The sequence below is a fragment of the Coturnix japonica genome, chromosome 23, assembly GCF_054131305.1.
Source record: "Coturnix japonica strain WE chromosome 23, WE-NBRP24, whole genome shotgun sequence".
NCBI lineage: Eukaryota > Metazoa > Chordata > Aves > Galliformes > Phasianidae > Coturnix > Coturnix japonica.
In genome coordinates, this window is record NC_140685.1 from 7,946,203 (window position 1) to 7,960,256 (window position 14,054).

Consider the following 14,054-nt stretch of genomic DNA (forward strand, 5'->3'; position numbering starts at 1 on the left):
TTTACTGTCTTTAAGGCAAAACGAGCTTTCCAAGGAGGGAAATGAGGTGCATTGTTCAAAATGGAGATTGCATTGTTATAGTTTAGGGAAAAGTGCACAGGGCCTCATTGCAAGGGTGTAAACCTAATTTTACTTAATAGGGCACAGAGATGGAAAGGTGGAGGTTGAGTCAAATGTCTGAGTTTTAAATCCTGCAGTTATTTCAAGATGTGGCAACCTTTAGAGCTTGCATTTGAGTTAAAGCTTTTTGAATGTCTTTGTGATTGCATTTAGGTTTTTTAAACCTCTAGTGACAGATCTGGGCTCATTTTTTCTTTTAAGGGCTATACATCTGATTGTCCTTAATGAGTTCCCTAGGTATGTAGGTTTCAAGCTTCAAAAATTCTTTATCTTAAGCACTTAAAATTTATTTGAATTCATTCCAGAACTGAGTTCAAGCTTAGAATTTTTTCTTTAAAGTCTCTGTACCAGGAGAGTAGTTAAACTTAGGTGTAACCTAGGAGTGTTTCTGGATTGGGCAACAGGATGGCAAACAGTGGCCAATTTGGAAGGGGAGTTTATATTGGAGTTTATTGTTTTGTTTTAGGTGTAGTTTTGAGTAGTTAGCTGATTATTTTTTTTAAAGGTGAAGTACTGACTATGAGGTGTGTCATTTATTTTAGGGGGTCACTGGTATCAGCCCATTATATGACTATAAAAAACCATGAGGGCACCTACTTGTTAAAAGTCTGTATCCATATACTTAAGAATTTAAATGAATTCAAGTAAATACGCATATTACTAAATGAGTTAAACATAAGAGATGTTTTTTAAGGTGTTAATACTGGTTTATTTATTGCAGTTGTCCTGCAGTGAAATGGATTTTTTTAATACATTACCCAAGTTTGACGCATAGATTCATAGAAAGAAAAAAAAGAAACAAACAAAAAAAAAAACAAGTACTTTCCTGACTTCTTAATTTTCTGTTCAGTTTGGTGACTCATTATTTGGGGGGTGTTTTTGTCAGGGAAAGAATCTTTGATGATTTTAATTGTCTAGGTCAGGAAGGTGGTTTTGAAGTGAACATCCAGGTTTAATGTGAGTTCTGGGAAGTCTGGGTGTATTCAGTTTTTTGAAATATACTTAAGAATTCTGGCGAATAACAAGATGCCTCTGTGTGTTTTACTGTGTGCAAGCAGAGGCAGGTTGTGGGTGGTATTTAAGTGTATCCGAAAACTCTTCTGATTTACGTGTGTATTTTTCACTTGGTGAAGGTAATTTATTTCTAAAACGTTTAGTTGTAAGCATTTTCATCTTTAGGTGCTTTTTTAACACAGTGTGGTTGATGGTTGAAGTGTTGATGTTGTTTAGGCTTTTACTGGCGGTTCTCATTGGTTCAGTGTTGGCCTAAAGGCCTCTCCCCCCTCCTTTGCAAAGAGGAAGGTACAAACTTTTCATTCGATCAGCTCCGTCTGTGTCTTGTTTCTCTTGAACAAATACCTGCATTGTGAATGTGCTGCACAGTGATGGCACTAATTGAAATCTTCATCTTATTGGAATCCAGGGAGACACCCTTAATGTTAGAACAGTTTTTATGGGCAAGGAAAAGATCCATCAGAACCCAAAGAGTAGGGCAGGCACACAGTGATATGCCTTCAGGCTCCAGTGCTCTTTGACCCAGGTGCATGCTGAGCCAGAATTACTCTTTAGCACTTCAAACTTTTTTACTTTTCGTATATTTATCTTCAAGTAATACAGATTGTAATGTACAGTGACAAAGTGACAAAGGAGTTCTCCTTTGTTTCAGTCAGTGCCACAGAATCCTGCAGTGCCCACCAGTTCTTCTCTTAGATGAGGTGATGTACAATTGTTCTCTACTTATCTCCTGTGGATCACATGCAGCCTGAATTACTAACAACCAGGATGTAGTCTCCAGGGCTGAAGAGTTCATTTTGTAGAGCAGAGTATTGAAAAACTGCACTAAGAACCAAACTGTCCTACTAACCAAGATTTGCATTTAAGTGACATTCCACTTAAATGGGTGGCAGACTTCCTACATTTTTTTCTTATTTATATTCTTAACAGTTAATTTAAAAGAACACAGTACAATGTCTCCAGCCAAGTAAGGCATGATTTTTGTGCTCCACTGTGGTATTATGGTATGTCTCAAACTTGAATAATTATTACTATATTATTATAAAAGTACGTAGAGAATCACAGTCTTTGGAATAGTAAGAATGCCTTCAATATCATGCTTATTAGTGGAGTACTTAAAGTTATTAAAGCATTAAAGAAGTGGCCTTTGGTGGGGGGATTTCATATTTGTGTATTTTCTGTTATTCATTTATCCCCAGAAGGCAGATGTACTTTGTGGACAGGGATCCCACCTATCTTCTCACTGAGCATTTTTGTGGTTAACATGTGCACTGTAACAAACCTTTAGGCTCATCACAATTGAGTTGTTTTCCACGCAAATTGGAATTTTAAAGAAAATCTTAATCGAGATGCTTGGAAATCCTTTTTTTTTTAATTTTTTTCCTTTTTTTTCTGGAGGCTTTGTTTGCTTTTTTTTTCATTATCTAAAGCTTGGAATCTAGATTTTGGCTAAGGAAATGATCAGCCTGTCTAACGAGCTAATGCACAACGCTGAAGATGCAAGTCAAAAGATCTGTCATGTAAGATGTGTTAATTTCTTTAGATGGGTATTGATGGGCTGTGAGCATTGCAGTGATTGACTGTCGCTTTGGGGAATTAGTTGTTTCATCAGAGAGCTTTGATCTTCAGGGTGAAAGAATTTAACTGGAAACTAGTTGCTATGTTTTCTGTCCATAGTAATGTTACACTTTAACAGACTTTCCTGCTCAGAAAGAGTTAAGTGGAGGCACCGATGGAGATACAATTGTAAGATATGCAGCCTCTTGTTCACTGTGTGAGAGGATTTGTCAGCTTCCCAAACATCTCACCTGCTCTCTACATCTGGCATGCTCTTCTTTTACAATTTAGGGATTTAAACTTTGATATGCAAACTGGAGGATCTGTAGCTGGCTAGGCCAGCAAGTCATAAAAGATACAGAAGGCAAGTTCAAGTCCTAGCAGAGAAATAGCATGGGTCAAATTAGTGGCTGATATTGCTGTATTGTCATGCAGATTTGCACTTTGTCATCAGCCATTTCTCTAAGCGATTCTGTGCAGCAAATACTATTATCAAGGAGCGTACATGTGAAAAGATAGTGGAATAATGTGATGTACTGCAGATGAATATGGAGTGCCATCTTTTTTATAGATGTGCAGTAAAATTTCTTGACCGACGTTTGTGTTGCATAGAACTAGCATGAAGTGGGTAGGTGGGGGCTTTAGGGGGAGCTCCTAGAGTTTACTAACTTGTGAAATTAGTTATCGCTTGAGTGTGTCCCAGCTAAGAAATTGTCAGAATATAAAACTAGTCTGGCAGTACTGCTATTTATTTATTTTTCTTTAATTTGCCTGGGTTCAAGGCATAAAAGAAGTGTGACTGAATACTTCTCAGGATGACAGTGTGGAATTCCATTGCACTCGTTCTTCAATTGTTAAAACAATGCCTTAGTGTACAGAGATAGTTTGTTTGCTCCTACTGACATTGCACTGCTGATCCTAATGTTGAAAAACTAAAATGTTGGCATAAAATTAGAAAACTGATTGATATGTAAGTATACCAACAGATGTACCACCTGAAACAATAAGCAACCAGAGAAGCATTCAGTCCAGTTTGTGGAGAGCATGAAGACGTAGCTCAGTCCAAAAGGTGGCGGCCATCCTTAGCTCAGGAGCACGTGTTGAGAACTGCAGACATGAGTGCACTCAGGGAGGTGCTCTCAGGATCTTGTCTCATAACTGGTTATTTTCTCATCTGTGATTCAGCTCCCAAAGCATTGGTGATGCTTGGTATGTCTCATTTTTTATGTTGCCTTAGATTTGAAGTTTACCTTGTTGGCTTTTCTTCTTTCCAACCAAATGACTTTCAGTTTGGTCTGACTGCTGCAAAGCAATATTCGTACTGGAGCTGTGCTTATAATAGTATTACAAATGCATCCTGTTCTGAAAGAGATTATCCTGAATCTTAGAAACATTCTCGTTGTTGTGTCAAAAGGAACAAAGTGCTTGGAAAAATTTCACCCATCCTAAGAAAAATAATTCTAATTTTTCTGTTGCTGCTTTTCTTAAACAATTCTTATTTTATGTTAAACTGATTCACTTTCACTGTACAGTTCTTTCCACTCTGGTGTCAGCTGAGCAAATACTTTCCCAAGAGGTTGACTTTTAATTAAGGAACTGGTCTGGATATTGCTGTGACAAACATGTGGCTGTATCCAGTTTGCTGGGAGAAAGGGAGGAAAAGAAAAAAACACTCAAAATGTTTTCTTGGGGTTTTTATCAAACGTTGTAAGTTTTCTCAGTGATATCCAGCAAGAACTTGTGTTGCTGTGCAATCCCATTTGAAATCTGAACGATGCAGAGTAGTATATGGGTGGGAGATGTCTGATTTTGTATTTGCATTAAAACTGAACAGAAATAAGGCTGTAGGTTTAGAAAAGTGATGGAAAGCCAAACAGGAGGAAGTAAAACATAGCAGAGGGTGTCTTCTCTAAAGGCTCGTGCATCAGGAGATCGTGTAATTGCCAATTGGTCTTTATGTTGGGAGGTTTCTGTAGTGACTCATACCCTGAGAGACAAGTCTAACTCAGTTCTATTTTACTAAAGATGGATTTTTTATATGGGAATAGCATGGTTTGACTTAAACTGTGGAATTTGAAGCCAAAATTCAATCTTCCTTCTTTCTTACGATGAATTGAGAACCCTTTCATTTGCTGGCATAAATTCTGTGCTGTGTGTGCCTGTGAGGTTTTAAGTTCCATATCCTCAAGTGTTAATTTATAGTAGGTCTGAGGGGTGCAGGCTTTCAGTCTGTAAATGGAGATAAGTTTTTTTGCTCCTTTTCAACTTCTGTTCATTTCTAAATTTCAAAATGTCAGTATTTAAATGAAGTTGAATAGACTAGATGGACTTCACCTGTTCAACAACTTCAGTTTCTTTCAAATATAATGAGTGTATTTTCCTTAAATATTTATAATATAAATTATTTTAATAGATTATGGTACGTGTAGACTACAATTATCAATATCTATAATTAAATGTACCATGAGAGTAAAATTGTTTACTCTTTAATCTTAATTACAGGCATCTCCTCAACTAGAAAATTCCAAATAGGGAGAGGCAATTACTGCAGACTACTTTACCACTTTGTTGGAGACAACTAGTGAAGGAGTGTGATTTAAAAGGAGTATATGTTAGGTAAATGTATAATGCTAAGATACTCAAGATGCTCTGGATGCTGTAAATAGTCCAGTCATGGCAGCAGGAGGCTACTGGCAGAAGATCAGTTTGCCCTTCACAATAAAACTGTGGAATTGATGGAACAGAAGTGGATGTATTCGGTCTTTGTTCCATCTCAAACTTGAATGTGGTAGGGTGTGTGATTTTACAGTACAGAGTGGGAATGTTGAGTGATAAGGTGCCATGGGGCATAATGCCAAATTCACAAACGAGGTATGCATTTTCTAATGCAATCTTTTTCCTTATTGTTTAACCTATTAGATACTATAATTACTTCTGAAATGTCTGCTGTGTGCCAATGCAAACATGAACGTGTGTAGGATGTTTCATATGGGAGATGGAGAGTCGTGTGAATAATACAGTCAGCTGACTACGCTGTGCTTGCACCAAAGTACAATCCTTTATTATGGTATTTAGTGATGTACTTTGAGTCCTGATAGCATTTGTTCCATAGCTCTACCTGAGCCACTACACTTCCTTTTCAAAAGGAAATATTAGAGAGCATTTTAAGGATGTTTTCATGAAACAGTAGGAATGCATTACTTTAAGTTTCCTTTCTTGCTGCTTCGTCTGATGTAACATAAATATATCAGTGGTTGCTTTTTTCCCCCCAGTGAAAGAGACACCAAAAGGAATGGTTGGTTGGTCTGCTTTTTAAATGAAGGATGAAAAGGTGTAAGAAGGAATTGTGATTTTGTTCTTGGAGTAGAAAATCTCAAAGAATGAGAGGACATACGTGGCAGCTTCTTTCAGCAACGTTCATTTGTTGTAGTTTATCTGCCTGAAGCTGTTGTTCTTGGTGGGATTCTGGGTCTTTTGGTGTTGATTCTGATTCGGTTAGGCAAATCAGGGCCATCATTCTTTCTACTTGCTTTCTTCAAGGGCTGATTCTTTTATACTTTTACCGTGTGAGAGACCAAATATCTTTTTCTGCTAAAATTGTGGACACTTGAAGAATCCTACTTTAAAGCTGTGCCAGCTTTTTGTGGCACGTGGGCTGTGATTCTGGAATATCTGTGATGCCTTTGCATGACCTCTTACTGGGTCTGGTCTTACACCATCCTGCAATACTGAAGGAAGTTTCAGGACCTTAATATAGTGTCATCTGAATGTGTGTTGTATTTTGGAGGCTTTTAATTAAGGTGGCTTTTTTTGTGCACATACAGCTAAGAAGACTTGGGCTTAACCTGGACATTTCTTGCTATAGGAATGTATGCCTTCTGCCTGCTTGTGAAACACTTATATTTTGCTGTGTTTGCTATGGTCAGACACTTTCCACCGATACATGCAGCAGCAAACTGAAGGGCAGTCACACAAACACACTTTCATTTTCAGCAGAACTCAAACTATACTAAACCTGGAAATGTATTTTTATAGGCAGGTGATGTTGACCCATTGCTTCTGTAATGGAAACATCTGGCCTTTGGTTTTCTGAAACATTGTTTTTCAGCGTCTAGCTTGTAGCTAAGATTCCGTTCCCACCTTTAAAGTTGGAAAGGGAAAGCTGTGCTGGTGTTGTCTGGCTGTACTTGCTCAGTTACTGTTTTTTCTTCTGGAATCATTTCAGGATTTCTTTTGTACATCTTTTTATTTATAAAATATGTATACACTCTTTCTTAAAGGCAGTTTTTCTCTTCCTTTTCCAGCTACTAAATCCCCCCCAATCCATTGAATTTTTCATAATGGTATTTTCAAATTCACTGAGATCTGTATTTGAGGATCTATGTGCTATAGCTTATCTTCTCATTCTCCACCACCCTACCTCATTAGACTTATTTCCTATCATTACAGAGGAAGTGTGGGAGGAAGTCGAGTGGGTTGAACAAATGCCAGGGAGCACTATTACTATAACTTACAAGATGACTGGAACTTCTTTAATTGATAAATTAAAAATGTAATTCTTTACTTAGGTCACCGCATATTTACCAGAAGGCTTAAAACCATTTTGAATCTCCATTCCTGATTTTTAAGCCAAGATGGTGATTTAATAGTTTGAGATTGTCCAAACTTCATTAGGTATAAAAACTGAAAATGTGGGTTTAGTTTGTTCATCCTAAGACTTCAATTGATAGCTGTGAAATAGTTGTGTGTAGTTGGATACTTCGTTATTTTGATTGAATATTTCATACTTCTTTTAACACCACATGGCAGACATTTTCCTCTTGTGTTTTTCCTTTTGCTGGGCATTTAGGATAGTGGAAGTAAAGACAGGAAAGTGTGGCATCTTATCTAACACAGCATATTCATACATGACTCATTTGACTTATTTTCCAGCTTGTTGGCTCTCAGTAGGAAAGTTCTAGAAGGACAACAGTAGATAAAGGGATTTCAGTTTTCTTTTGTGTTTTAATTCAGTTGAAATTGATGCTCTGGGACATCTGCTTGAAATAATTTTTCCTATGCATTACAGTTCAGTAGGAAAACAGTTTGCAGTGTTTGAATACAAAATACATGAAGCTCAATTCTTCAAAATGAAAGCTAACGTTCCTAGAAGGAATGATTAGCTGGTATTACTGAATAAAAATGAGAATTTCTAATTTAATATTTTGTCTGAGGAAAATGTTTGTCTTCTTAACTATTTTGAATTTTTGAAATTGTAGATGTCATTTTAAAGATTTAATAGATCTATCTTGCCTGTTTAGCACAGTCATTGATAATAGATATTGTAATTTGTTGATCTGGAAATTGCAAAGTTCTTACTGTTGTTTTTAATTCCAGGTAGGAGACGACAAAGAGTGCATCGTCCTCGTTCTCCAATACTGGAAGAAAAGGATATCCCACCTTTGGAGTTTCCTAAATCCTCAGAGGACTTAATGGTGCCTAGTGAGCACATCATGAATGTGATTGCTATCTATGAGGTACTAAGGAACTTTGGCACTGTTTTACGCCTTTCTCCTTTTCGTTTTGAGGACTTCTGTGCTGCTCTGGTAAGTCAAGAGCAGTGCACACTTATGGCAGAGATGCATATAGTGCTTTTAAAAGCAGTTTTACGTGAAGAAGACACTTCAAATACTACCTTTGGACCTGCTGACCTCAAAGATAGCGTTAATTCCACTTTGTATTTCATAGATGGAATGACGTGGCCTGAGGTTCTGCGAGTATATTGTGAGAGTGACAAGGAATACCATCATGTTCTTCCTTATCAAGAGACAGAGGACTATCCTTATGGACCAGTAGAGAATAAAATCAAGGTTCTGCAGTTCTTAGTGGATCAGTTTCTTACAACAAACATTGCACGTGAAGAGTTAATGTCAGAAGGTGTTATTCAATATGACGATCATTGTAGGGTTTGTCACAAACTTGGGGATTTGCTTTGCTGTGAAACTTGTTCGGCTGTGTACCATTTAGAGTGTGTGAAACCACCTCTTGAAGAGGTACCAGAAGATGAGTGGCAGTGTGAAGTCTGCGTGGCACATAAGGTGCCTGGAGTGACTGACTGCGTCGCTGAAATCCAAAAAAATAAACCATACATCCGACATGAACCTATTGGATATGACAGGCACAGGAGAAAATATTGGTTCCTGAACAGAAGAATCATTATGTAAGTAAAGTAAACATTTAGAGCTTGTGGTTCATCTATTGCTTGCTTTTGAATTGATGTATTCATACTTACATACATACATACAGAGCATACGAAGATAGCTCTGAGAAACCCTATAGTGAAACTGTGGTATTTCAGAAAATGCTTTCTTTAAATAGTGATGTCCCACTTGTACCTTCACAGTTCTGCAAAAAATCCTACTTGTCCCTTAGGCTCCCCCTCCAGTGAAATGTCTTGTACTCTCATTCTGATGATGTCAGCTTCTGCTGTGATTTCAGAATGAGGTAATTAACCTATGAGAAATGAGCAGATCATTCCTTTTAATTCTTTTCTTGCTGTTTTCTGTTTCAGTGCAGCAAATAGTACGAAATTGACATACGTTTTATCCCTGACTAAAACTGGTAGTTTGCCCATGTGTTGTCTCTCTGGTTTTCAGGCATCTTTTCTTTGAGAAAGGGCTGGATGTAAAGGAGTGTTGGAAAATGTTGTGAAGAATTCGTATTCCAAGCAATTTTCCCAATGAATGTTAATTTTTGTTTGCTTTGATACAAAGTTTATGCAGTATTAGCATAACCTTTCTGGAATCAAAATTTCAGGAGACACCAGTACTAAATAGGATAAAGAATTTGAATATGCATTGAGAATGTGAATGTGTTGTGGATTTGCATAGCTACAGAAACAAGTATCGCAGATTTACTGCAGTTAGTTTCCTTCATGTGTGGGTAGCTCTTCCAGTTTTGGGTTAAACCACTGATGCAAATGCACTTGAGTTGTCTTTCTGAGAAGCCATTAGGGTTTGTTTGCATTTTGCTGTGTTTCTGGGAAAACTTTTACTACTTTTTAACTAAACTAATGTGTGTAGCTGTGCTGCTTCTGAACTGAGCTTTGTTTTTGTGTCTCATTCCTCGATGCTTTCTGTGAGTCAGTGCGGGTCTGGAAGCAGTAACATAACTGATTGATCCATAAGGGAGTGCTCTGTCTCCTTTCGTTCCATGTAGTAGGCAGTTGTTCTCTTTACATGGAAATTTATTTAGACTCTTCTCTTGTCTTGATTAAACATTACTCACTTGTCCTGTTGGTTGAATTTTCTAAACGCAAAAGAATCATTTTGAGGTGGAAACCTAGTAAAAACTAAAGATTTTGAGTGTAAAACCTTAGTGAGATTGTTGCAAGTACAATGAAAGTACTTTTCTCTTCCAAAGGGCAAAGAAAGAGGGGTCTCCTCTGGTAACCACGAAAGAGTAAAGTAATATAGGAGGAGGTTGACAGATGAAGGATAATCTCTATCTCTTTTCTGCCCGTGGCTTTTGTAATTTCCTTTCAAACTTGCAAGGAAAACCTTGCTGTAATGATGGGCTTGTCTTAATGCTCCACTGTGCTGGCAAAATGATTTTATTCTCCTCACCATTATAGATTTAGGAACTGACATAAGTGATGATAAGTTAGGTTTTATTAATGGAAGTTTTATATCTTAATTGGGGTTCATTTAACTAGAAAACACTTCGCTAATTCATTGCATATCAACATGGATGGGAACTATAAACAATACAGCAAAAGAAAAATTACTATTGGAATTTCCATTTTCTGAATTTTTGGTTAGTGATAAAATGTCTCAAAACATGAATGAAAAATTTGTGACATTCACCAAGACAAGAGTAAATGCGTGGATTAAAAACTTCTGAAATCCTGCTGATGGAATCAGAGTAACAAACAGGCACAGAGGCATCCTGGTAGCCCTGCAGCTGTAGCATAGTGTAGTAAGCTTCCACAAGCTCACACATGAGCCTTGAAAAGAGATCTGACCAAAGACAAGTTTCATTCAGCTGTGTACAGAGCAGCCAGTTTATGCCCTTGGATGTTCTGCCTGTGCACTGTCGAGAGAAAACTCTCAAACTTGTTACTAATGTGGTGGTAGCCTTTAATTCAAGAGAACTTCTGTGCTTAAAACCTTCTAAGAATGAAGAAGGGAAAAAAAATGCTCATGACCTCATGGACCATTTCTAGAATGTTATTTTGAATGTTTTTTTAATGGATGAGGTGTGTGGAAATACAAACAGTGGGTCTTTGCTGTAGGATGCTTTTTCTTTGTGGGCCGATGCCTCTGGGCTTTATTGGCTTGCAATACAGTGTGTTTTTACTAGTACTGAAAGCTTGTCCTTGAAATACATAGTGAAACTGGAGGTAACAGCTAATACTGTTTCATTCTAATGGAACCTTGTAGCTCTGGACTAAGGACAGTCTTAAGGGTGTCATCAAAGCTGTACGGATGTTAATATAAAATATTTTATGAAAGTAAAATTCTACCCTTCAGATTTCCTGAATTTGTAGTCAGAAGCAAAACCTTTTATGGATTTTAGAGTTATACATTCTTTCATTGCACACTATTTGGGACTTAGTAGATTGCTAGTTACAATGATATTAAATATAACGAGAGTGAAAGAAGTGATTAATATTGGTTTATTTGCATTCAGGTATTGACATTTAATATTTAATAATAAAAGTAGGGTGATAATCATTTTTGTCATCTCTCCCGATATTAAAATATTTTTAAAATACTCTTGTAGAGAGGAAGATTCAGAAAGTGAGAAAGATAAGAAAGTCTGGTACTATAGCACAAAGATTCAGCTGGCAGAGTTAATTGAATGCCTAGACAAAGATTACTGGGAAGCTGACCTATGCAAAACTCTGGAAGAAATGCGTGAAGAAATTCATCGGCACATGGATGTAACAGAAGACCTTACTAACAAAGCTAGGGGCACCAACAAGTCTTTCCTTTCTGCAGCAAATGGTAAGCATATTCTGCCTCATGGGAGTGAGTATTGCATTTTGAATCAAATTCTAGCTTATATTTATTTTATCGTAAAATGTTCATTGACCCAAACTGATAATGTAAGTTCTTTTCGGTGTATTATTAAAATTGTATTCAAAAAAGAATACAAGAAGCTAGGACAGTACCTGTATTAATTCTGTTCCTGTTAGCCACGGTTGGACTGTGAGTCCAGATGTACCAGCATGGCTGTATAGTGATGACTTGTAGGCCTTCGTATCGTGTGTTCCAGGATGTCCTGAATGATTCAAATTTTTGATATGCTTAGGGTGTGCCAGATTGTAATCACTTCATGTGTCGGAGTTGGCTGTCAATTAATTAATTTACTATGTTATTCTCTCTTTCTCACTCACTCTCTATCTTCATAAACATTTAACAACTCAGTAGGAGTTGGAATAGTAAAAAAACTTCAAGCTCAGATATTTGCTCCAATATTATGTAAAGTATAAAGGAATGCTGTCTGCCTTGCAGTTCCTGGCTGGAGGTTAGTTAATGTACCTTGAAACGATGACTGCCCGTGTAAATCTGTGGAGGCTCTGGGGAGGGCCATGAAAGTTTGATATTCTGCTTTAGAAGTGAACTTGTCATCACTATATAAATGCATAATTTGAGAAATTAATCATTATTAGACCTTCAGATTTGTTTCTTCTGAGGAAGAAATAGTGATTGAAAAGTTGGTTGTTACTTTTTGACCATAAATGAAAGGAAACAGTATCTACTCCATGCTCTTTTAGGCTTATAAGCTCTGTAGGTGCTCCTTAGTGTGTACTGATGAAGTGCATTTTATTGTAGATGAAATTTTGGATGTTATCAGAGCAAGAAGAGGAGAGGTAGGGGAGGACAGAAACACACCAGCAGAGGAGGCAGAAAAAGCCAAAAATGATGCTGAGAATGACCAGACAGATGGTGAGAAAGGAAAGGAAGAATCTGGAGACCAAGATAAAGCTGAGGACACACCTGCTGAGCAAGCTGTAGAAAAAGTAAAAAATGAAGGTAAAGGAACTGTGATTGTGCTTTAACAACTACATTTATGTAAGGAGATAGTTTAATTAAGGTCCTCACATTTTTCAAGCTAGCATGTTGTCTGATTCTTTATTTTTAAGCAATATTTGCTGATTTGTGGTTGTATATCATAATTATTTCTTTTGTTAAGTAATTTCAAGATGCTGTAGCTTGAAGTACAGGCGTCGTTGAAAGAGTGTGATCAACATCTTGTAGTAAGCAGTATTTCTGCGTTTTTTTAAACATTGTTTTCCTTACTTGAATTAAGTAGTTTCAGACAAGACTTTCCAGTGGCAGGAGACAAAAGGGGGGGAAGGGAAAAAAATATCTCAACAGTGTGAAATAGTTAGACACCCTTAATAAAGCTGCTTTCTATGAGTGACCCCAAATGACGACCTAAGACATACTAAAGAATATCCCTAAAGTTTTGTTGTGCGTTTTACTATAGAGGCAACAGTCATTGGGGATAAAAGTAACTCTCTGACATCGAGCACTGACGGCAACAACACAAATCCTTCTGCAGGAGAGACTAGTTGCTCTGAAGGGAAGAACGCAATGGGGTGTCAGTCAGAAACCCCTGATAGCAACAACGTGGCAGAGAAGAAGGTGGCATCAGAGCTCCATCAGGAACTCTCAGGTACAGAAGGCACTGTTACTGATGCCTCTGTAATTTGGGTAATCTGTTCAGTTTTTCTATCTGGTTTGTCCACTAAAACCATTCACAGCGTATATCACTCATGCTGTTCGCTTGCAGTGCCATCCTTTACTGCTACGTTGTCATTAACATTTCAAAGTTAATTTTCTTGCAATCAGTGCTGGAAATTTGTGGTCCTCCATGACATTATCATTTGTTTCCATGCCTTCCAAAGATGACTATGGCTAAGCTTTTTATGTTCTATTGTCTTTATAGTTTGTTTTTGCACAGTGATCCATAATGGTTGTTAGCATCCTATCAAAGTTTATTTCAAGTTCTGATTTGCTAATGGCTCTTATTATTTTAATCTGTCATTCACTACATCAGTTACTAATAAAATAATTTCATTCACATGAGTAAACTGTTGCACTGAGATTTCAGGATAAAAATTGTAATGATCGACAGGAGCTGTAAACAGATTTAAGACTTGCATGTGTGTCAATGTCAGTGTATGTCAATGATTGTAAAGTGATAACATCGTGTTTAAGAAAGATTTTTAGATTTAGTAACAAATAGAATTTGGTCCATTGTAATGTAAGTTATCAAAGTGTTCTTTTAGAATGATATTCTCTCAAGCCTACAGTGTGACTGGAAGTTACTCTAAGCAACTTTAATATGTTTTCTGTTGTTATAATGTTCAG

General features: G+C 37.1%; 1 protein-coding gene across 29 annotated transcripts in view; it reads left to right on the forward strand.

Annotated features, from left to right (window-relative positions):
* Nucleotides 1–14,054, forward strand: part of BPTF (bromodomain PHD finger transcription factor) — a 45,456-nt gene that overhangs the window by 1,429 nt on the left and 29,973 nt on the right. For 25 of the 29 annotated variants that reach the window (XM_085523014.1, XM_085522993.1, XM_085522994.1 and 22 more), the window contains exons 2-5: nt 8,068–8,890; nt 11,455–11,678; nt 12,510–12,710; nt 13,168–13,356. In XM_085523014.1, the coding sequence (XP_085379140.1) occupies nt 8,068–8,890; nt 11,455–11,678; nt 12,510–12,710; nt 13,168–13,356 (1,437 nt within the window). The remainder of the gene's footprint in view (nt 1–8,067; nt 8,891–11,454; nt 11,679–12,509; nt 12,711–13,167; nt 13,357–14,054) is intronic. The other 4 variants (XM_085523021.1, XM_085523020.1, XM_085523000.1 and 1 more) reach the window with 4 other exon arrangements.